Source organism: Sus scrofa, chromosome 11, assembly GCF_054392235.1.
Source record: "Sus scrofa isolate SSC_HxYL_T2T_F1_AM1 chromosome 11, Sscrofa_HxYL_maternal_Yorkshire_Landrace_v2.0, whole genome shotgun sequence".
Taxonomy (NCBI): Eukaryota; Metazoa; Chordata; class Mammalia; order Artiodactyla; family Suidae; genus Sus; species Sus scrofa.
The window spans coordinates 6,155,305-6,180,696 of record NC_139393.1 but is presented as its reverse complement, the minus strand read 5'-3'; the positions used below and the strand labels follow the sequence as shown (position 1 = coordinate 6,180,696).

The 25,392-nt window shown below is 40.6% G+C and overlaps 1 protein-coding gene and 2 long non-coding RNA genes across 45 annotated transcripts in view; 2 read left to right on the top strand and 1 right to left on the bottom strand.

Annotated features, from left to right (window-relative positions):
* Positions 1-25,392, bottom strand: part of PAN3 (poly(A) specific ribonuclease subunit PAN3) — a 127,585-nt gene that overhangs the window by 72,113 nt on the left and 30,080 nt on the right. For 20 of the 43 annotated variants that reach the window (XR_014819044.1, XR_014819045.1, XR_014819046.1 and 17 more), the window contains one exon: positions 18,162-18,323. The exons of 22 other annotated variants lie outside the window; for them this stretch is intronic. Coding sequence is in view for 12 of the 21 variants with exons in the window: in XM_005668294.4 (XP_005668351.1) it covers positions 18,162-18,323 (162 nt within the window). In the remaining 9 variants the exon portion in view is untranslated. Of the gene's footprint in view, positions 1-18,161; positions 18,325-25,392 lie in introns of those variants that run through there. One more of the 43 variants, XM_084981333.1, reaches the window with a different exon arrangement.
* Positions 1,224-12,724, top strand: LOC146398494 (uncharacterized). Its single transcript, XR_014819144.1, has 3 exons — positions 1,224-2,249; positions 6,640-8,352; positions 8,680-12,724. It is a non-coding gene; the product is annotated as an uncharacterized LOC146398494 (long non-coding RNA).
* On the top strand, positions 14,437-22,684 carry LOC146398493 (uncharacterized). The gene is made up of 2 exons (XR_014819145.1): positions 14,437-20,849; positions 20,892-22,684. It is a non-coding gene; the product is annotated as an uncharacterized LOC146398493 (long non-coding RNA).

Sequence of the window (25,392 nt, the reverse complement as noted above, 5' to 3'; positions counted from 1 at the left end):
GTAGCTCCTTATCATGAGCTCAGCTTGCTCCCCCTCTCAACAGCTTCACAAGCTGCTATCAAGTAATCCTTCTATTTGCTGAAAGAAACATGAATGACCCATTAAGGTTTTCTTTACAGCTTTACTTAGATATAATTAACAGATAATAAACTGCACATATTTAAATGTAAACTCTGATAACTCTTGACCTAAGTGGGCAACCATGAAACCATTACCCAAATCAAGAAAGTGACTACATCCATCAAGCCCAGAAGTTTCCAGGGGCCTCTATGAAACCTCTCCTTCCCGTTCCTCTCTGCTCCCTGCTTTGGACTCCAGGCAACCACTGACAAGCTTTTTGTCGCTATAATCTGTATTTTCTAGAATTTAATATAATGAATCTTACATATATTTGCATCCGCTGGGTCTTTTACTAGCATCTTTCATTCTGCACCATTAAGATTCATCCATGTCACTGCCTCTATTAATATTACATTCACTTTTTACTATTAATATTCAGTAATATCAATTTATCACAATTGGTTTATCCTTTCATCCAATGTACAAAGACTGTTTCCAGCTTTCACCTATCACAAACAAAGCTGCAAGTGATCTACAAGTTTTTGTATGGACATGTTTCATTCCTCTTCGGTAAATACCCATCAAGGAATGGCTTGGACACATGGGGTATGGTACATAATTGTAACAAGAGCTTTTTAAAATGTCGGTAAGCTGTGATCCAAAGCAGCGACACAATTCAGTATGTCCGGCAGTGCTGGGTGGCGGGATGGAGCTGCTCTGTGCACTGAGAAACGTGTGATTTGGTCAGACTTTACATTTTAACAGGCATGTGGTGGCATCTCATGCTTTTTATCTGCATTTCCCAAATGACTTCTCTGCCATTCTGTATCTTCTCTGGTGAAATGTCACATTTTTCAACCATTTTTAGTTTTTTATTATGGAATTTTGATAGTTTGTGACGTACAACTATTTTCCTCACGTCTATTATTTGTCTTTTATTCCAGCACCATTTGCTAAAAAAAAAGTCATTCATTCTCCACCAAAATAGCTTGTTCTACTTTGCTGAAAATCAGCTATGCATCAGTGATTTAATTTCGACTCTCTAGCCTGTTCCCTAGAAGTCACTCTATCTCCGCTCCACTAGCACGTTGTCTATTGTCTATACAGTAATTATACCGTAGTTTCACACTAAGTCTTGAAGTCAGGTGTGTAGGTCTTGCATCTTTTTTCTTTCCTTTTTTTCACCTTGGATTGGTTTGTTTGGCCTTTGCAATTTGGTATGAATATTAGAATAATCTTGTCATTTTCTGTTAAATAGAGTGCTGCATTTTAACTGCACTGAGATTGCACTGAGTCTAAAAATCAACTGGGGGGAGTTCCCAGGCAGCACAATGGCTTAAGATTCCAGTGTTGTCACTGCTGTGATGCAGGTTGCTACTGCGGCAGGAGTTCAATCCCTGGTCGTGTAACTTCTGCATGCCACGAGTGCGGCAAAAAAAAAAAAAAATCAATTGGGAAGAGCTGACATCTTAACAAAACTGAATCCTAGACCCATGGACATGGAATATGTCTCTACTTACTCACGCCTTCCTTAATTCGTCTCAGGAATGTCTGAAAGCCTTCAATGTAAAGGTTTTCAGAACTTTGGTCAAATTGATCCCTATTTTATATTTCCGATATTATCACAAATAATATAATTTTTTAAATCTCAATTTATGATTGTTTGGGGCTAGTAACAGATGGATCCGTTTTCTGTGGCTGCTAGAACAAATTACCACAAAACCTGATGGCTTAAAACAGCAGAAATGCTTCTGGGGGCCCGAAATCCAACATCAGGGCGTTGGTGCTCCCCGCAGAGAGAGTGGAAGAGAATCCATGCCAGGCTTCTCCCGCAGCCTCCGGTGCCTGCAGCAGTCTGCCACGTCACGGCGTATACCACAGCACTTCGCTTTCTGCCGTCCTCACACTGCCTTCTCCTGTGTGTACAATCTCCCCCTTCTCAGTCTTACAAGGATGCTTGTCACTGGAGTCAGGGCCCACTTGAGTCATTCAGGATAATCTCATCCCAAGATGTTTAATGTTTAGACTCTTTTTCTAAATGAGGCAAATTCACAAGTTTCAGGGATTGGGATGTGAACACATCTTGTGGAGGCTACCGTTCAGCACACTGCCGCAGAAAAACAAAACTGAGTTGGGTGTGTTGATTTGCCTTTTTGTTTGTTTTAGGGCTGCACCTGTAGCATATAGAGGTTCCCTGGTTAAAGGCTGAATCGGAGCTGTAACCACCAGCCTATGCCACAGCCACAGCAACTCTGGATCTGAGCCGCGTCTGCAACCTACACCACAGCTCATAGCAACACCAGATCCTTAACCCACTGAGCGAGGCCAGGGATCCAACCCACGTCCCCATGGATACTAGCCCGGGTTATTACCGCTGAGCCTCCATAGGAACTGCAGGTATGTTGATTTCCTATCATGCAACTTGACAGAACTCACTTCTCTGTTCTAATACCTTTTCTTTTTGGTATATCCTATCTTATCAGCTAAGGTGATTCATATTTTAACTACAGAAGATTATGTTTCTGTAAGGTATAGTTTAGGCTCACCTAATCAGATTTTAGAGTGTTAACCATTACCTCTTGAGGGTATTTGTACGTCTTTCAAAAATTTATCTATTTCATTCCTTGTTTAATTTATTGCCATAAAACAGTATTTCCTTCATATCTTAAACCTGCAGGATCTAATTGTTGGATTAGGGCCCATCCTTACGACCACATTTAATCTTTAAAGGCCCATTTCCAAATACAGTCACATTAAGAGTCAGAGCTCAAACGTACCGAGTTGGGGAAGAGAGTCAGTTCATCACATTATCACTGAGTTTCAGCTGCTCCAGATGTAACAAGCTCACAATATTTTACTTCCATTTCTCCACTCCCAGACTTTGTGCTATTATCATACCTTACTTCTACATATACTATAAATCCTACCATAGGCTGCTACTGGTTTTGCTTGTAATGGTCAATTACCTGTCAAAGAGTAAGGGGGAAAGTTTCTTGTGTTTACTCAGAGAGTGACTGTTTCCAGGGCTCGGCCTCTACAGACCCCCATTTCCACGGGGCATTTTCCTCCTTCTGCCTGAAGTACTTTCTTTAGCATCTACTGAAGTACAAAGCCACCACTGATGAACTCTTTCAACCCTTATCTGTCTAACAAGGGTGTTTATTTTGCTTTTTAAAAAAATTAAAATTCTGAAATAATCTAATATTCGTAAGATGTAGTATCTTTTCCCATCTTCCCTCAAAGATAACACCCTACAGAGCCAAAGCACATTTTCAAAACCATAAAACATTGGTGCACTAAGTTTAACTAAACTACACACTTTACTCAAAATTTCACGTGTCTTTAAATACACGAATTCAATTGCATTCTGATACTTTCCCAATAATATAATTCTAAAATGACATTTTTTTCTCATCCTATATTCTTAAGTTATTGCTCCACTGTCTTCCGACTCGCATTGTTTTCAACATAAAAGTATGCTATCATTTGTATCTCTGTTCCTCAAAAATGGGTACTTTGCCCCCTCGGGCTGCATATTTGCTATGTGTGCCTTAGTACGGTTTCTTTCCCTCCATGGTTCTTTTGTTCTTGTGTTCATCAAGCTTCTTGGATCTGTGGGCTTAGTTTTAATCCAATTTGGAAAACACTATCCCATTGTTTCTTAAAATATTTTCTCTGTGCACCCTCCCTGCAACCTCAGGGATGAAAAATCAAGTGACTTAGGCTGCTTCAAGTTATTCCAAAGCTCCCCTTTTCTCTATTTTTTGGACAGTTTCTATTACTATGCCTTCAAGTCCACCAATCTTTTTATACACAATATCTCATCTGTCTTTAATCCCATCCAATATATTTCTCATTTCAGACACTACAGTTTTAAATTTTAGAGTTTGATTTGGATTGTTTTTTAATGTCTTCCATGTCTTCACTAACATATTTAGTTTTTTCTCTACCTTCCTGAACACATGGAATACAGTTTTGATGTTCTTATATACTATTTAAGTGTTTTGATTGATTATATTGATTACATTTTCTTCTCTATGGGTCATATCTTCCTACTTCTTTGCATGGCTCATCATTATTGATCCAAGGCCAGATACTTACTTTTACCCTTGCTGGGTACTAGTTATTTTTTATTGCTATGAACACCCTTGAGTTTTGTTCACCATTGTCATTAAACTGCTTAAAAGCTTTTTAAATTTTAAAGTCGGGTTCTTTTTTCAAAAAGTCTGATTCTTGTTTTTTTTTAAAAAAAGTCTTTTTTTTAAGTTTTATTCTTTTTTTAAAAAGTCTGATTCTTTCAGGTCTTGCTTTTAAGTATTATTAGGAAAGACTAGGGCAGCATTTATTCTAAGGCTAATTTGGTCCCACTACTGAGGCAAAAGACTTCCCATTTATCCTACTTAGTGCTTCGCAAATTCTGACCTTTTCCATTTGGCTGGTGAGAACAGGAACTACTCTTGGCCTCATGTGAGCTCTGAGAATTATTTCCTGTCATCTTTTCAGGAATTTCTTTTTCCAGTTCAAGCAGCCTCCGAACTTATATCCTCTGATCAGTACTCAGCTAAAGACCCCATGAAGACCCTCTGCAAGTGTCCAAAGCTCTATGTATGTATGTGCTCCCTCCTCTCCAGTGCTTTTTTGGTGAGCTACAGCCACCTTGGCCTCTGTAAACTTCCGGTATGGTCTTCCTAATGAATTACATAGCTTGCTAGGCTCCACCTGAACTGGTGCTCTAACTATGAGGCCAGGCCCAGAAACTCCTCCGGACAGTGAGCTAGAGTAATCGCAGGGTTCGCCTCATTCATTTCCATCCATTATGATCACTGTCCTTCACTACTTGACAGCTAATGTCTTAAAAAACTGTTGTTTCATATATTTCGTTCAAATTTTTTAAGCTGTTTCTGGGGGAGCTAAGTCTAAGCCCTGTTCTTCTATCTTGGCCGGAAGACAAATCTAGTGGTGATGTTTTCTAACTTCATCTTGAGTTATAAATAATATAAAATTTAGCCAACTCTTTGTTTTGGCTAGATCAGACACCCACTAGTAAAGAGGTGCTTTGCAACTAACATTTCAAACTTTTTATGAGCAAATCAACCCTATAAAACTGGTTTTTCAAGTTTTGTTATGCTCTATCTATATAATCCCTCTCCTAAACTGATAAAACTGTATCACAACTATCCTTTTCATAATGCAGGTATCTCTGAAGCATCAAGTCATGCAGTCTATTCTACATCCTACAACATTTCTCAAATTCAACTACTCCTACCCATGTCACTGTCAGTGACCTAGTCCAGGCCGTACCTCTACTCAGTTTACTGCAGCATCATCCCAGCAGACCAACCTGACTCCAGCCTTGCTCAACTTAAATCCATCTTCTACTTTTCAGCCAGGATAAAAGAGAGAAAAGCAGAAAAAGAAAAGAAGGAAAGGAGAAAAAAAGAAGAGGAAATGGAAAGAAAGAGGAGGAAAGTTTTATTTGACAACTTTATTGATGAAATCCAATTAGATTGATCAGGTCAACTCTCCACTGTCCTTGACTGAATTAAATCATTTAAAAAAGAGAGATAAAATATTGATATTAATCTTAGCCGTATCCACTTTGCCCCAGAGCCTATGATTCCAGTCTCCTATATTCACTACTACTGTTCCCTCCCTGAAATGACATAGGAGCCTAGTTGGGACTAATTTAAAAGATTCACTGTTCAAGGTAGGGGTGTGTGTGTCTGTCTGTCTGTCTGTGTGTTTCTTGGCAAGGGCAAAGAGCTGTGAATTATTTGGAAAGGTAGAAGAGGGGATACTGATAATAAGGAAGAAAAGCAGAAACAGGCAGGGATTTGCCTTGATAAAGTTTTCTAAAAAGGCACAGAAAGTTGAGACCCATGGAAATAAAGAGGAGCACTATTCAGAGCTATTTTTACTAGTTTTCAGTGTTCATAAATTACATAAAATAAAGAGGAACAGGGTGAGATGGAAAGGAGGAGTCAAGTGGCTAACCAAAAGCTCCAAGGTCACATTTCTACAAGACTTTTTTTTTTTGCTTTGATGGGTTATTGTTTCTCCTTATTTTAAGCATATCCAAATATAGTCAATTTAAAATTTATCAAAATATACTCAGCTTCTGGGTTATTCAGAAACTGACCTGTTTAAGAGAAGTTAAGTTTCACCTTGTAACTTAAAAGTTAACTTAAAGTACTGGAGTTCCCATTTTGGTGTGGTGAAAACAAATCCAACTAGGAGCCATGAGGCTGCGGGTTTGATTCCTGGCCTCGCTCAGTGGGTTAAGGATCTGGCGTTAATGTGAGCTGTGGTGTAGGTTGCAGATGCGGCTTGGATCTGGCATTGCTGTGGCTCTGGCACAGCTCCGATTAGATCCCTAGCCTGGGAACCTCCATATGCCATGGGTGAGGCCCTAAAAAAAAGAAGAAGAAAAAAAAAAAAAAAAAAAAAAAAAGACAAAAATAAATAAATAAATAAGAGTTAACATGTAATACTAATAATACTTATGTGCAATTAGTCTAGTGTCATAACTCACAAATTTTCTGAACCAAACTGGGCCTTCTGATAAACACTCCAATAGAGGAAATAGGCTTTTCTAAATAAATCAGATTCGAATTGGTTGAGACAGTGGAGGAAAGCTGCTAACTAGTGCTTCCAAGAGACTGACATCAGTGTCCTTTTAAATACAGGTTCTCCTATGAACAATTTGACTATCTTAAAGGGAGAGTAGCCTGTGTATGTCAGAAGCTGCCAGGTGAAAATCAGTTAGTGTAAGATTTATATTACGGTAGAGCTAAACAAAAAAATTCCCACCAACTCAAAGTAATTCTCTATATAAGAGCATGAAGCTATAGGCGCACAAAATTTCAAAGAAGTTCGGTAGCTCATCTTTCATGAAGTTTTTCAGAAACAGGTAACACTTCTTGAATATAGTTTGATACTATACGTCAAAATGAAAAATAAGCATATCCTCTGACCTAGTACTCCCACATCTAGGAATTTAGGCTAAGGAAAACAAATCACACGCGTAGAAAAAAACGAGCACTTCTTTTTAAATGATTTTTTTCTTAAGGGGCAAGGAGAGAGACTAAAATATCTATTACTAGGCAGCCAGTTATGTGGACTATGGTGTACACAACGGTGGGTAGCCATTAAAAGTCACGTGAATTGATATATTTTTATTTACCAGGAAAAGAGGCTCATAACACCGCTGAGAAAAAATAAAATAAAAATTACGCTACAATACAGCAACGCTACTAAATTAAATTGCTCTTTGTAAAATGGTATGCATATGCCAAAGACAAAGGGTGGGGGACGGGACGGAAGGAGAGAAAGCACGTGTGCATGTACACGCAACAGGTGTGCAAAAGGATGCCAACTAAAGACACGTGTGTGCCAAAACGCTGCAAGAGGTTGTGTCTCAAGGTAGTGAGAGAGACCTGGGGCATTTTCGCTTCCTTCTTTGTACTTCTCTGTAGTTATCTGGATTTTTTTTTTTTTCCAGTAAGTATACATAATTTTTACCAAAAGATTTTTAAGAAAGACAGTTACGATTTGTAAATTATGAAGCCACTTACACCATTTCCTTTTCTTTGCACATCAAGCATCGCTGAATGGAGCAGTTTCCTAAGAATCCACACAGAATGCGCGACATGCAAATTCAGACCAGTAAAACCCATGTATATAAAAAAGTAAACCCTGCATCTGGAGGACAGAAGACGCTTAAACACAAAACCCGATGAAATGCTCCTCCTCCATTAAAAGTTATTCGCATGTCAAGGATCTCCCAAAACAGTCACCACGAAAAGCCACAGAGGCATTCTCAGTAGTCTACCTAGTTGGTTCTCAGCATTACTTACTCTTCCTATTTATGAGTCAAATTATCTCGATAAAGTTGGAAAAAATATTACTCTCGCTAAAAGAAGCAAAACATACCCATTTGAGGTTGGTTAATAAGTCGTCCGGGAGAGAGTAAGACCCTCACCACACGCCAGAGAGGCAATAATTACTTCACACAGCTATGTAAGTATCCCACACACCCACACACATCTCCCATCCACAATTACTACGTAACAGTAAAGCCCATTTGTCACACTGCACAGTAAGAAAGATTTACTTAGAGACATTCTCTCTAACCAAGAACCCTGCCACATTTAATTAAAAATTTAACAATATTGGAGTTCCTGCTGTGGTGCAGTGGAAACAAATCTGACTAGGAACCATGAGGTTGCAGGTTCAACCCCTGGCCTCGATCAGTGGGTTAAGGATCCAGCACTGCCAGGGGCTGTGGTGCAGGTCACAGACGCAGCTCGGATCTGGCATTGCTATGACTGTGGTGTAGGCCAGCAGATGCAGCTCCGATTAGACCCCTAGCCTGGGAACCTCCATATGCCACTGGTGCAGCACTAAAGAGAAAAAAAGAAAGAAAAAAAGAAAAAAAAAAAAAAAAAACAGTATTAAGATTTTTCAAACTTTTTTTTCTTTTTTCTTTTTCTGGCTGCACCCGAGGCATGTGGAAGTTCCCAGGTTAGGGGCCGAATTGCAGCTGTAGCCACCAGCCCACACCACAGCCACAGCCACATCCACAGGGGATCCAAGCCAGGTCTGCGACCTACACCACAGCTCATGGCAACAATGGATCCTTCACCCACCAAGCAAGGCCAGGGATTGGACCCGGGTCCTCGTGGATACTAATACTAGTTGGATTCATTTCCACTGAGGCATAACGGGAACTCCACTTTTTTTCTTAATGATATTTTTGTCAGGAAACTGTCCCAAAGGAAAACTTTAAAAAATGTACAAAGCACTACATTTCAGGACTAAATCAGGCCAAATATTTATCTCACCAGATAATCATTAATTCAATTATTTGAGTAGTTAATAATAAAAGATAATGCACTAGGCACTGTGCTTGGCCCTGAGGCAAACAAGGATTTATAGAACATACACTATGTTCTAGAAGTTCACAGGCTGGCATTTCACAAGTGTAGGGAATGTGAACCCAATTCCACATTCCCAAGAGCTCAGAACATCCAGGTATCAAAATAAATAAATAAATAAAAATAAAATTCTCTAACTATACTGTGTCATACACTGCCAGCCTACAAGTTACACACTCATTAATTACAGCAATGTGAAGTACTACAGAAAAGTGAACCAATGATTAATATCGCCCAATTAGGCCAGAAGACCATACACTTAAATTGACCCCTGAAAGAAAGTCTGCTGAGTCAAGACAGAGACAGGCACAGCAAGCAAAGAGAATGCTGAAAGGCTGCAGCGGGGAGTTCCCGTCGTGGCGCAGTGGTTAACGAATCCGACTAGGAACCATGAGGTTGCGGGTTCGGTCCCTGCCCTTGCTCAGTGGGTTAACGATCCGGCGTCGCCGTGAGCTGTGGTGTAGGTCGCAGACGCGGCTCGGATCCCGCGTTGCTGTGGCTCTGGCGTAGGCTGGTGGCTACAGCTCCGATTAGACCCCTAGCCTGGGAACCTCCATGTGCCGTGGGAGCGGCCCGAGAAATGGCAAAAAGACAAAAAAAAAAGAAAGCCTGCAGCGGGAAGAACACGCTACTCTTGGTACCGAAACTAGCTCAGCAGGTCTGCAGCAGTAATCGCAGCTCAAGAGGCATCCTGGATACCTTTCTCAAAGATTTGGATTTTATTCCAATCACAAAGGACAAAGATAAAGAGGAGAAACGAGATCAGAGAGTCACCCAAGCAGTGGTCTGAAAGCTAAGGCCACAAGCAGGAAACTAGCTGAGAGTCCACGAGAAGAACAGTCCAGGTAGGAAGTGGAGCTGAGTCTAAACTGCACGTTGGTAACATTAAAAGTGAAGAGAATTTCAAAACAGCACCGTCAACAGATCTCAGCGACTGAATGATGTGGCAGACACGAAAGACAGAAGAATTACAAAGAGTTCACAAATCAGACAACTGGGTGATTACCAACAACCAAGACAGAGAGGGCCTGGCGTGGTCAATCCGCGTGCACAGACGCGTGTTAGCGAGAAAGCAAGTTTGAAGGAAAAACAGAGTCGGTCTTCCTTTTAGGCATCATGACATCCTGAAAGACTCATGCTGTGAGATGACGACACGCAGAAGCAGCTAGTGCTGAGCGCGCACAGAGGCCCAGGAGGCCGTGGCCACAGACCTACGCGTCCACAGCCGGAGGCGGCTGTGAAAAGCCAGCAGCTGAAGTCACGAAGAGAAGCACGATCACCCAGGGCGCTGAGTAGAGACCCAGAAAGGAGAGTCCAGGACAGGGCTGGGCAGAGTCCTGAGGACACAGCCACCGACACAGGGCCTGGAAGAACAGTCTCAGCGCTGGGAGGACAGGTCCGAGGACAGAGGAATGGGTGGCAACACCACACACCACGGCAGAGGTGAGCGAGAGCAGAGCCTCTGGTGGTTAGGCAACCTTGCCGAAAAGAGCTTGGAAAAGCACCAGTAAGTGGGGAGCATTTCTCAAACCGGATCACAGGTCCCCGAACACCCTGACCACAGAACACGGTTCCACACGAGCAGTCCTTGGTCCTGGGCTTCCAGAGCAGTGGAGCGCAAACACGATGTGCTCATGCGCTAGGAAGCAGAAACCAATGTCAAGGGAGAGACCATCTAAACCTGAAAAGGGAGAAACAACGGAAGACATTGCTAGAAAGACTGAAGACAGGTTCCGAAGGATACACCGAAAGAACGCCTGCTTGTCTGCAACGGGAGGAAAACAGTAAGAAAGGGTGTCAGTGAGAATGCTGAACACAGGCAGAAAGCCGACACGTGAGGTGGTTCCTTCTCAAAGATCTGCTCTGCAGAACTCAAGTCACTGACTCGGAAGTGACGGCGGGGATGTGCAGGTGTGGGGACTGTGTTCCAGGTTTACAGCGACAGGTCCACAGAGGAGAAGGGAAGAGGGTCTGGGATGGACTGTGGGTTACAAAGCAGAACAAACGTACACAGTAGTGTCATTTTAGCGTCACTCTTACAAATCCCAATCCACTCCATCTAAAACCATGTCCTGCGGTGCAGAGACTAGAAATCTGAAATAAAAAACCCAAAACTCAGTGAAAACCGAAGACAAGTATATCCGGTGGTTTTCCAAAACCTTAGGATCTGAAAAGCACCAACAACAAGCAACTAGAATTCACGGCAGAATGTGTGGGACAAGAGATTTTAATGTGAGCATTCTTACAAAGTGAATACTTATTAAGAAGTGCCATTTAATCAGACCACAAGGAGCAAAATCATCATCAAAAGACATGTTGACAAGTTTGAATCTCCTGATACACGTAGCAGCTCAACAGTTCTCATTCATCTGTATCACTGTTTGAGTAAGCTAAAACAACAGTAAGACTAATAATTTATGATGCATAACCCCACGACATCCACAGGTCTAGGACAAAACGAGTATGACTTTATTTAACATGTCATTACTTTCAGGTAAATCTTAACCTGAAATACCCTGAGAAGTTTACAAAATCATGCACTTCCCATCTTTTCATTCGAGTTGACATCTAACGAATGAATGAATGGGAACATATGTTATTCCTTCCAAAAAAGGCATTTTTAAAGTAATTTTAAAAACTATCCAAGCGAGTCAGCATTAAGATGAGCCCTTAAAAGACACCTAATGCCCTTGCGTCATTCTATATACACCACGGTGCCAGGCACATCTGAACATGCATGACAGATAGCACCCTAAATAAATGTAAACAGGAACCAAATTTAGGAATGATGAGGTCAAACTGGAGGAATTATTTAATATCTACTATTTGAACAGCAGATTCAAATAGAAATTTGAATCCTCACAACAGTACTGTAAGGTAGGTGATAAAATATTTCAACCCTGCACAACAACTGCTACGTAATCACAGAACAAATGAGACATCTCAAAGTCACATACAGATTGTCAGGCAGAGGAACGGGCAAGCATCACAGAGAGGAAGGGAGGTCCGAAGAGCATCTGAACTCAGGCGAAATAACGAATCACTAACGTGGCGTCTCAGGCGACCTTCCACTTACCACCTGCTTGGTGTTTAGACTGAGACCATGAGAAAGATATGAAACAGAGAAGCTGTGTCACTTACCATCACTGCTGAGAAGGAAGGAAGACCACTACCAGGCTCAGAAGATTGAAAAATATCAAGGACACTTGGACAATGTTATATTTTGAATTACCAAAAAAAAAAAACCCAAAATACCCAACTGAAGATCCTTTAACATTTCAAAAGAAATCACCACCCTATGTTCTAAATCAGTTGTGATAATAAAAACTAAACAACAGTAACATATGTTGGCTATAAATCCCAGAAAAATCTATGATCAATTTTTCAAAATATATAAAATTCTTAAATAAATTATCACAAATTTCACATTGCCTAAGAAAAGGAAATTACACAATAACATTTAGAGACAAGGAAAATACCTTAAAGGTACAAAAATAAACAACACATGCCTAGTCACATATATTTTACTATCTAATGGGAAAAGAAAAACAGGTAAACAAACTTAAAGCAGAATAAAATAATAGTAAAATAAAACCAAGTATTGTGTGAAAACAGTAAAAAAATTTTTTTTTCTTTGAGCTGTTTGAGCCAAGTATTCACACAGAGAAGGTCGAATTTGAGCTACATTTACAGGTAAAGGGAGGAAAGTAGTTTTGTCTGAGGCTCAATTAACAATGGTTCAGACACAAAATGGTACAGAGAACTGACAAGGTATTTCATGTGACATGAGGTATGAGAGATGCCACGCGATCAGAATTTAGTATGTGAGGCGATAAAGGGAGAGAGCCCCAGAAAGGCAGAACTGGTCCAGGAGGGATTCGACAAAAATTATTCAGAAGACACACTGCAGGGTAAAAACTATGTCAGCTGGGTTAAAAGAAGAAAAAGATACTGCAGAATTTTAAAGAATGGGGATTAGAGGCAGATAATATAGCAGGAAAATCCCAGGATTTAAAATTTAATAGATCTGGGCTAGAATCCCGGCTCTACCCCATAGCAACAATAAGTCTTTTCTAAATTGCAATTTCCATTTTTGTCAGATGGGGATAATAAGTCATCACTGTGGTAAACCCTTAACATGATGGCAAACGTAAATTGTCCAATGTATCATCTTTCAGTTAATGCAGAGTCAAACCTCAGTGGCTTCCTTCTCATAAAAAATGGCAGAACGTGGGAGATTTCAGGAAACAAGTGAAACTATGTCGCCTCAGTGACTGGGAAGATGATAAAGCCATTTACTAAAGAAGGAATATGAGAGAATACAAAAGCGGTAGATTTGGAGAACAGAGAAATACACTAAGTTTTAGACATGCCGAATTTGCAGTAATAGAGGGCTATTTATCCACACACAAAGACACCATGAAAAACTTGGGTCTTGAACTGAGAAGACAGTTCTAATAGAAATAAAACTTTGGAGTTTCCAGAGGAGTTCCCATTGTGGCCCAGCAGAAAAGAATCCGACTAGGAACCATGAGGTTGCAGGTTCGATCCCTGGCCTCGCTCAGTGGGTTAAGGATCCCGCATTGCCATGAGCTGTGGTATGGGTCACAGACACAGCTCAAATCTGGCATTGCTGTGGCTCTGGTGTAGGTCAGCAGCAACAGCTCCGATTAGACCCTCTAGCCTGGGAACCTCCGTATGATGCGAGTGCAGCCCTAAAAAGCTAAAAAAAAAAAAAAAAAAGAAAAAAAATTTAAGAATCTGAAGCACACAGGGAAGAAGAACGAACAAGTGAGCCTAGAGCAGGAGCTCACAGGAACAAGGGTGAAACAGGGTCAAGAATGCAGAGAGGAAAGAGCTTCAAAGAGCAAGGCAGCCAGCAGTCTTAAGGACTGGATCAAACTGCTGGACCTGGTGATTAAGGACACCTCGGATAAGCTCTGACACTCTTTTCAGCAAAATGTGGATAATGCCAAACTGCAAGCATTAAAGGAATAAATGGGTTGTAAAGAAATCAGACTAGAATCTATTTCAAGGGTCCCCAGGAATTCTCTTGTGGCAGGTTAAAGATCCAGTGTTTTCACTACAGCTGTTTGGGTGTTTTTTGCTTTTGTTTTATTTTGCTTTTGCGGGCCACCTATGGCACATGGAAATTCCCAGGCGACGAATCAGAGATACAGCCACCAGCCTGCATCATAGCAACTTGGATCTGAGCTGCGTCTGTGACCTACACCGCAGCTCACGGCAATGCCAGATTCTTAACCCACTGAGCAAGGCCAGGGACTGAACCCACATCCTCATGGATACTAGTTGGGGTCCTTACCACCGAGCCACAACAAGAACGCCACTACAGCAGTTTGGGTCGCCACTGTGGCGTGGGTTCAATCCCTGGCCCAGGGACTTTCACATGCTGCAGGTGTAGCCAAATAATAAAAGAATCTTTTTTTTAATAAAAACAAAAAATATTTCAAGGTTCCCCAAGTGGAGACCCCACAAAAATAATAATGGAGACTATATGGGCATTATCAATATTTCAAACAGCAATACAAAAACTAAATTTACCCTCCACCAAACTACCTGCACAATATAGGGAAAATATTAAGTTTCTTTGACTCTCTAATTAGCATGTTACATATTTTAGAATGAAAGCATTAATCACTATTTTACAGTATCTTATGTCCAGAAGACACTCATATCATGAAATTCTTCCTAGAAAATAAAAAGATTATTAATACTAAAAAGGTTCGGAATCACTGGTCTCTTGAAAGAAATCCAGCACCAAAATGAATAAATGCAATTAAGAATGATCCAGGTAGAAACTTTCAGAGAAAGTTGTTGTTGTTTAAGGTTTTTGTTGATTAGTTTTGGGGTTGGTTTTCTTCCTCTTTTTTATTTTTTGGCTTTTGTCTTTTTAGGGCCGCACCTGAAGCATATGGAGGTTCCCAGGCTAGGGGTCAAATCTGAGCTGCAGCTGCCAGCTTATACCATAGCCACAGCAACGCAGGAACCGAGCCACATCTGCCATCTACACCACAGCTCATGGCAATGCCAGATCCTTAACCCACTGAGCAAGGCCAGAGATCGAACCTGCAACCTCATGGAAGCTAGTCAGATTCATTTCCGCTGAGCCATGTCGGGAACTCCTGGGTTGGTTTTCTTTTGTTTTCAGGAGTGGAAAAATTTGTTTGTCCAAAAGTTGTTTTCCATAAAGATGTTAGGTCAAGTTTAAGAAATCAGTGTGAAAAAAAATGGTCTAGAAAGATAGGTTGTTAAATGCTACCGAGGAAAAAAATGAGTCACAAGGAAAAGAGATTAACTTTACAAATATACATTTTACAGTCTACATCTGGAAAACTCTGTATGCATTCTCATCCTTAAAAAAAAGTTGCCACACAGAAGTTCAGTTAACCAGTTAGACAATTAAACCAAATACAACTAGAGCTACCCAGGGTGAAGAGATTTTGAAGCCTGACAGACATGGGTTCAAACTTCTGCTCCTCTACCAATTACTCTTCAACCTTAATGTTACTTGACTTCTCTGAAGATATTTCTTCATTGAACAATTGTTTCAGCTCCAGTGGAGACCAAAAGAGACAATATGTGTAACAAGCTTATTATTAGCACAATACCTGGCACAAGGTAACTATTTAAGATACATAGCTATAATTACTTTTTTTTTTTCTTTTTTAGGGCTGTACCTGCAGCATGTGGATACTCCCAGAGTAGGGGTAAAATCAAGAGCTACAACTGCCAGCCTATGCCACAGCCACACCAGATTTGAGCTACATCTGTAACCTATGCAGCACCCTGCTGCAATGCTGGATCCCTAACCCACTGGTGAGGCCCGGGATTGAACCTGCATCTTCTTGGATTCTAGTTGGGTTCTTAACCCACTGAGCCACAATGAGAAGTCTATAATTACCAAAATAAAACATAGATAAACATTTCTCTAAACTTTGGACTGAGATGACCCAAGCTTTAAAGAAAAGGAAATAAATGAAACAGGAAAGATTAATATATATGGCTATACAAACCTTTAAAATTCTTATATGTGAAAAATCTAAAATACTTAAAGATAAACATCATACAAATTTTAAAGGATTGGTATAGAACTGATTTATATAATCAATTTATTTATTTTTCTTATACAACTGTACTGACATACTCTTTGCTCTCCATGAACAGGTACCTAACTTAGAAAACCACAAAGAGAGTAACTGACACCAGGTGGGTATTTTTCAATACGTCAACACAAGACTGATAGTGCAAGGTATGACTGCCCCTCCAACATTAGGTCAAGCTAATAAGGCATTTCTTATAGCCTTTAAAACAAAAAACAAAAAACTGTTTCAACTATTTCAAGCACAAAATAATATTAGCACTTGAAATATTAGATTCAGATAACATCAATTCAATCTTTAGCAAACTGAGAGCAAATCTATCACTGTCTTTTTAACAAAAAATAAGCATAATTCTAGCATACATTCTTTTTTTTTTTGTCTTTTTTTTTTGCTATTTCTTTGGGGCCGCTCCCGCGGCATATGGAGGTTCCCAGGCTAGGGGTCGAATCGGAGCTGTAGCCACTAGCCTACACCAGAGCCACAGCAACGCGGGATCCGAGCCGCGTCTGCAACCTACACCACAGCTCACGGCAACGCCGGATCGTTAACCCACTGAGCAAGGGCAGGGATCGAACCCGCAACCTCATGGTTCCTAGTCGGATTCGTTAACCACTGCGCCATGACGGGAACTCCCCAGCACGCATTCTTATATTAACCAAATGATTTTTCAAGCTATGCTAAAAAGACGGCCACTGAGGCAAGGGGACAGCTGTCGGGGTCAGGTGCTATAACTCTGCCCCATGTGTTTCACCCCACAACCTACAAGCAGCTGCAGGTCCACCTGTATCTGTCCTTCTATAACTGGGGCCTGATTTATTTTCAGACTTTACTTTTTAAACTGAAAGAACAACCCACACCGTACCTCTCTCCTGATCTCAAAAACAAAAATTGGGTGAACTGTATTGCTACTCATAACTAACACATCCCCAACCTTCCGCTGAAACTTTAAGGGCTTGACTCCATGGGCCCTCCCAGCCCACATTTCCCTGCTTTTCCTTTTATCTAGAAAAATGCTACCAAATTTTCAATTGGGACAAATAACACGTCTTCTAATACTTTTGGAATAACTCCTTTATTTCTGTGCCCAAGACAACACAGATACTGCTATGGCATCAATAATTAAAACAGACCAAAACACTGTGGAACCGCTTTATAAGGTGGTGAGAGAAATAAAACCAAGTTTTTAACTTTGTTGTATCTTTTCTGTGTGTGGGAGGAGTATGTGGGATAACAGGCTTTTGGATGGCAATGCATTAGATATATTAAAAATACCAATTTATCAGAAAAGTTTGGGATAAAAGATATTCTACTTCCAGCTAGACCGAAATTTTGATTAATAAAGCTATTTTATAGTTACCAATGTCTTTAAATGAGAACATAATACTATTATTATCATTTATTATTAACAAATATTATGATTATAATCCAAATTAAAGTGGAATACAATTCAAATTATTTTGTAGGTACTTCAGATTTAGTCTTATACAAAAGTTAGCCTGTGAGTTATAAAAGTTTATTTTCATTAGCACTGATAATGCAAAGACTGAAACGTAGCTATAATAACTCTATGAAAATACACTATTTAGGTTGGTTTTCGAGCTAACACTTGACAAGTTTGTTTATGTGTAATCTCCTACTAAAAATGCACAAAGAGACAATATATGGAGCTTTCTGCTATTCAGACTCCAAATAAATGAGATTTTCTGTAAAAAAAAAAAAAATCTTATGACTTTTTAATGAAGCAACCTGAAGAACTTTGTGTATTAAAAATAAACTTAACTGTTAACAAAATCCAAAAAGGAAAAACTACATTTAATGAAAGAATAGGAAAATATACTACAAGCAGAGAAAGCCCAAAAAAGCCATTAACAAAATCATTTAGTTCATGTGCCCCTAACCTTAATTTCATAAAAGAAGAAAAAAAAAACCCAAAAATCCTAGGTGTGTCAGCTAGGCCATCCAATCTCATACCCACCACCCCACACAGACACAGAAAGCAGCCAAAATATTCACTTTCAAAAATGTCTAATAAAATTATTTTTACCTGTAAATTGTTTTCTGTGACTCTGTTCCACCAAACCATATTGATGGGTACTCCTGATTTACACCTGTCAGCAAGGCAGCCAATAGGGTTCTTTGCTTTTCGTGCCTTTGATCCCATCGGAACTAGCCTCTCCTCCAGCATCCCCAGGCGATACTTCCTTGGCTAGGAAAGAGAAGGAAAGAAACCAGGCCACTCCTAACATCCCCCACACTAATCTAAACTAACATGGCTGACACACACAAGGTATCAACAATGGTGGGATAGCAAACAAGTCAAACCTCTAAGACACTCCCTCTAAGGTCCTTATCACCCCCCCCCCACCATTTCCCATCCCCAACCCCGACACACACAAACCTCTAAAATAACCCACAGCCCTAACAGGCTGGGCAACAATATTACATAAAACATGAGATGTTTTAGTGAAATACATTATAATCTGAGTTTATAAGACTTTAATGAACAGAAATTAACCTCTCAGCAAAATAAATGCTTTGCAAAATTTTTTCCACTGGCACTTACCTATTCTCACTGCAATATGAAGAAACGGCTCCAAAGACACAAAATATAGATAAAACAACTTCTTCAAAACGACATTTTTTTCTGCTCCCTATCTCACTACCTTATTTCCTACTGAGAATTACTCCACTTCAAAAGAAGAAGCTAATTCCTGAGGAATGAATTTTTTTACTTTGTCAAAATTTTATGCATATCAGGGCACAGTACAAATTGATCTCTCTTAAGCAGGAGCTCAACTTGTACTCAGTGAAAAATAATCTTAGGCTTTTAAAAGGTACACAAATTTCATTGGTCTTATAAACCTCAGTGATTTGAACAGATGGATACTAAATAAACTGTACAATACAAGCACAGACTCACTGACGGATATAATAATAAAGTTAGTACACAGTCTGAATAATGGTTGGCAGGGATTTTCAATGTGTCAAAGTTAACGACAGCTTCTAAGTCAACTATACCCCAGTAAAGTGAAGAGAAAAAAGTTCATGATAGTGTCCACCATCTTCTCTTAACTACAGCAAATTTGTAGTAAAAGGGAATTCACATGTTTTTCCCTTTAAGGATTACCGACCGACACACTCTTGAGAAGATATCTAATTTAAACATATATGTTATTTTAGTTCCTATTCATTTTCTTGAGACTGCTGAAGCCAACAGTTAAAATTAAAAATTAAACTTCAAAAAAGGTGTCACAGCCAAATACATAAAATATACAAAAAATAATTTTCCAATATAATAAAACAATTTCTTTTTAAATTTTTTTGGCTGCAACTGCAGCATGCAAAGTTCCCAGGCCAGGGATCAAACCCATGGCACAGAAGTGACCCAAGCCACAGCAGTGACAACACTGGATCCTTAACCCATTGAGCTACCAGGGAACTCCTAAGACAATCAACTGGAAGATAATACTTAATTTCTAAATTTCAAAATGACCTTGCAAATAATGCCTATGGAGATTACTTTAGCAAATTATATTCTCCAGTAACAAATGTGCCTCTGTTATGTTGTCTTCGATTTAAGAAGGAAAAAAACAAACTTGCATAAGAAAGTCGACCAGACTACCCATCTACCCAATAATTATAGCAGTGGGTAAAGTTTCATGAAGCTAAAATATTTCCACCTCCATGCAATCTTAGGTCATTTCAATTACTCTGTCTACATCGCAAACAACTTTTGTGAATGAGAATAGAAACCATATTATAAATGAAAGAATTTTAAAGCAAGTTATTTCTAACAACATAGTTCACAACTATAAAGCTTTAACATATAGCAAAAAAATATATAGCCTTAATTAAGTCTTCACTAACTTGAAATTTGTATTTTAGAAAATGTCTGGGCTAAAGATGACCCTATCAAAAAAGTTCAACACATCATAGAATATTTAAACAAAACCACAACCTGTCAAATCCGAACTATATAAGGACACCTAAATTCCAGTCATACATTTGAAAGCAAATTACTGCTTTAAATGCTCTTCTGCTACTGAGATCCTTCACAAATCCAGACTTGTTTTTTTGGTTGGTTTGGTCTTTTTAGGGCTGCACCTGGGCACACGGAAGTTCCGGGGCTACAGGTTGAGTTGGAGCTGCAGCTGCCCGCCTACGCTACAGTCACGGCCACGCCAGATCTGTGACCTACACCACAGCTCGCAGCGACACCAGATCCTTAACCCATTGAGCAAGGCCAGGGATCCAACCTGTGTTCTCATGGATACTAGCCGGCTGCTTAACCCGCTGAGCCATGACGCGAACTCCCAGATTTGTTTTTGGCCCAGTTATTATATTACTGAAATTTATTTTCTTATAATAGTGCATTAAGCAACACAGAAAAAAAGTTTTAAATAAATCCAACATCTAACGCTCCCTCCCCAGCAGCTCTCCTTATGTGTTTCTTATTTTCCAAAGAAGAATTCGTTATTCTTCTCCTTCTACCCCATCCCCCCAAAAAACTATGATTACCCCAAAGCCTTTCTTCTTACATAGAAGAGACCCCCAAACTTGTGCCATTACAGATTTAAGTTGCTTCAATAAAGAGAGATTAAAATCTAATCCGAAAGTAAAACCTTCCATGTGATGCTGAGTGAAAAGACCTACCGTAGCAATACCACTTCAACACTACAACCAACGGCGGAGAAATGCCATCCGAGGAGCGGGCAGCAACAAAAGCACGACGGTAAGCCAAGAGGCTAAGAACGTCCACGATGGCATTCGTTAGCTAATTCCCAAATTATGCGAACTATTATTTATCCCCTCAAGGGAACATGACTTTCAACTAAACATGCGAGAGCCTGCTTTGCATCAAGAACGGTCCTAAGTCCCTGGAACGTAATAATGAATAGAACACACACCTCTCCCTCAAAAAGAGGATATAACCCGTAGGAGGCAAGGTCACCCAAACAGCACACTCGCTGCGATATAAAAACGCATATATCATCATAAGGCATCAAGGGAACAGCGGCGAAGCAGGCCGCAGAGAGGGGATGAGTGCTGACAGAGCCGAAGGCGGGCTCGTGGGCCTAAGTGGGGCCCGGGGGAAGCAGAGCGCCAGGCGGACGTCTGCAGGCTGGGAAAACGCACAGGGAGAGGCAGGCGGGCACCGGTCCGTCCAGGGAAAACGACTCGTTCTCAGTCGCTCTTCGGGTGAGGGCCAATCCTGCCGGCAAAAGATGAGGCTGGAAGGAAAGCAGTGAAACGCAGCAACTGCTCTGTGCCCTGCTCCACGCAGTGCCAACTTCATTCCACGGGCAGCGGGGAACGCTTGAGAGCGAGCTTGCCAAGGAGCATGAAGCTGGCAGCGGGCCGGCAAAGCTGTTGGCTCTGGCCGTAACGCAGGTGGGGGTCCCCAGCGCAGCGCCACAGGCGTGGGGCGATTCTCGGCTGTGGAGAGGGTCCTGGGCCGCTGCAGAACATCTCGCAGCGGGGGCCCCAGCTGTGACACCACGCGTGTCTCTGACGTTCTGTGGGAGGAAGGGGACACAACCGTCCCCACGCGGGAATCACTGGTCTAAGCGGAGGATGGGAACTCCAGGAAGTGACGGTGGAAACAGAAGGTCTGGCTGGGACGAGGGCTGCTGGCTTTGAAACAACCACTGTGAGTCCAGGGATGCAGGGGCCGTGGCAAACCAAGAAGGCAAAGGGAAGATGAGGAAGTAAAAGGGCAGACCAAATGTTACAGCAAATGCTTATTTTCCCTTAAAGTCCTCGGAGTCCTACAAGATTCAAACTCTCCTCCAGAGCAAACATAAGCACACTCCCTCTTTCCTTTGCCTCACTTCCAACAATCCTTTCCTAGGCCAATCTTCAGAATGTGATGGTCAGGGGAAAAAAAGAAAAGAAAGAAAAGAAAAAAGGTTTGTTCCCTAGTTGATCATCCACTCTCGGTAGCTTTGCCAGCCCAGCCTGCTGGTTATTAGGAAATGGAAGCATTTTAACGGGGCATGACCTGTGGGCAAATAACCGGCTTTTCTGCCCAACCTCCTAGCAAGTCAACACTGTACGACAAAATTCCCAATCTCGTTTTGGTTTTGTGGTAAAATATCCATCAGAACATGTAACTTTTTTTCTCTCTCTAATATATACAATTTTTACTTTTTTTTTTTCTCTCTCTCTCTTTTTTGTCTTTTCTAGGGCCGCAGCCGCAGCATATGGAGGTTTCCAGGCTAGGGGTCAAATCGGAGCTGTAGCCGCAGGCCTACAGCACAGCCACAGGAACTTGGGATTTGAGCCGAGTCTGCGACCTATGCCACAGCTCAAGGCAACGCCGGATCCTTAACCCACTGGGTGAGGCCAGGGATGGAACCCACTGGATTCGTTAACCACAGAGCCACAACAGGAACTCCACAATTTTTACTTTAAATCTTAAGATTCACTACAAAGTGACTGATTTTTATCATTCCTCACAAAATGTAAACAAGCAACACAATAAGATACTAGTTGACAACAGTATTACCCTTTTCATTGAGCATTAAAAAAAAAACAAAAACCCAAAAAACCCGGGGCTTGAAGAGAAGAAGTAAGGGTAAGACCAAGCTGGAGAGTGTATTCTGGATTAGCACTTCTCAACTGCAACGAACACATGGATCTCCCGGGGATCGTGTTAAAGCTTCGACTTCCAGTTCAGGAGGCCTGAGAGAAGCCTGAGATTGTGCCTTTGTAAAGAGCTCCCAAGAGCCAGCAGGGCTGCTGGTCTAATCATCCCCCTTCAAGTGATAAAGTTCTAGAGAACGTCAAGAGAAAGTCCTGGATAAGAAACACTTGGTGGTAAAACAGAAATTGGGGGCACCCCCCAAAACAAAAAGGGATAGAGGTTCAAACAGTTACTGTCCCAACTCCCTGCAGCTTCACCTAAGTCCTCAGAGCCTGCAGGATTATTACCCAACCCCCTGGCTCTTCCATAGAAGCCCCTTCCAATGGCTTAGGACTAAAGTCGTCCACTCTCGTTCCTAACAAATAAGTCTTCAGACTATGTCAAAAGAAAGAACGAACAATTAAAACTGGTTTGGGAAGTTGCTGTGTGGCGCAGTGGGCTAAGGATCCAGCGTTGCTGCATCTACAGGCACAGGTCGCAATGGCAGTACAAGATCAATCCCTGGCCCAGGAACTTGTACATGCCGTGGGCGCAGCCAAAAAAATAAATGAATAAACTTTTTCTAAAAAGCTAATTCTTAGGACTATTTCAAAAGCGTAAATGTACACACTTTTTTCTCTCAGTCATTTACCTAACACTCAGCCAAAGACTCTCTGCCCTTTCTAGAAATACAATGAGATCCCGCTACCCCTAAAAAGTTCAGTCTACCAAAAGAAAAACCTATTAATATCACTGCTCGTATAGGAAACGTTATTACAGACCAATTTTCAGAGCACAATTCTTTTGATAAAACTGCAAAAGAGCATCATCTCTGTGATGCTTGACATTTCAGGCCTTGTTATTACACATCATAATCTAATTACTAGCCATAAACTCAAGAGGTCAATTGTTACCCTAGGATGAAAAATTTCCAAGAGCCTGAATTTTAAGAATTTAAGGACCCCCTTTAAACATCAAAAACATAGTATCTGTGCTTTCATTTATACTCTGAAACAACGCATGATGATTTAAAGTTACTACGTGTGGTACTTTTAAACAGTCTACATTTTATTAATCAGAACACACTCAGAAAATTAGTACACATACATGAAACATCTCCACTGAGACAACGTTTAATGACTATGGTAACTCACTGCCTTTCGCAGCAATAACTCAGCAGCCCACCTCCTGCCACTCCTGGGGTCTGAGGTCCACTAAGAGAAACCTCTGGCGTAGAAATTACTAAATATTTATTTGAAAATAAACTCTTTCACAACCTCTCCTGGCCCATAATGGTCTTCTCTAACTTAATTAAATGCCGTGATGGTTTAGCACATTTGTTATTATGAGAACTTAATATGGAAATATAAGATTTTATTTCCATTAACCATCAATGCTTAATCTAAACTCACTGGGGAAAAAAAACAGGCCATAAACTGATTAAAACTATTTGAATATTTAAAATAAAATAAATGAGCTAATCTCCATATAGACATAAGGAACTACTCGTATCTAATTAAGTAGGTGTGTTAATACACCTGGATTTTAAAGACCCCTACATCTAATCAATTTAGAATAGTAACTGCAAAGCTATAAATGATTGTAGATTGGGTGCCAATCAATTTTCTCCAGAGGCAAAAGATTTTAAAAAAATCAAAACCAAAAATGAGGAGCTCCCACTGTGGCTCAGCGGGTTAAGATCCCAACATAGGGTCCATCAGGATGTAGATTCAATCCCCGGCCTAGCTCAGTGTGTTAAGGATCCTGCGGCGCTGCAAGCAGCGGCCTAAGTCGCAGATTCAGCTCAGATGTGGTAGTGCCGTGGCTACAGCATAGGCCCCAGCTGTAGCTCTGATTCAACCCTAGCCCAGGAACTTCCGTACGCCACAGATGCGGCTATAAAAAGAAAAACCAAAAACAAGTCAGCCTCAAAGATTACACTGTCTTGGCTTTCCATGGAAATATACTGGGTCCCTTACACTTTCATTGTTTAAATAAAGACAACTGCAGGATGGGACAGTGAGTAGACTGTCACAATTAAAGACTCATGGGCAGATAAACAGCTATAAGTAATAAAAAAAGACTTTAATTTGTGGAGTCAATACACAAATCACCCATAGGTTGAGAAGATGAAAACAGGGTGCTGCTAGGTAAAAAGTAATCTCAATTACATCAATTATAGCAGATCAGGATTTACACACACACATATTTTTCGAGCTCTACTGAGTCAGATCCTGGGAGAAGAGGTCCATAATATTACCTACATAAATTTAAGAAAGCCTGCAAAGCATTCATTACTTCTATCTTTAAAACCTCAATGTTAAAATGGAGTTTTATGCCACCAAAAATGCAAACAGTTGGAATAACCTTGTTAGAATTGGAAAACCAAACCACAATTTCTTTCATTCTTCTGCTTTAGAACAGAACCAGAGTACAAGATGTAGAAAAACCAAATACCACACCAAAGGTATTCCAATATTTTAAGTGTGAATGAATAATGTTGTCTTAAGTCATGAAAAATTATTTCTACAAGAAACTATCATCTGTAATGACTACAAAAATTTTCATATGCATTTCAGTCCCTTGTCAAAAGCAACCATCATGCCAAGTGCCTATTTGTTCATTAGCAAAAGACTCCCTTTTGATTTAT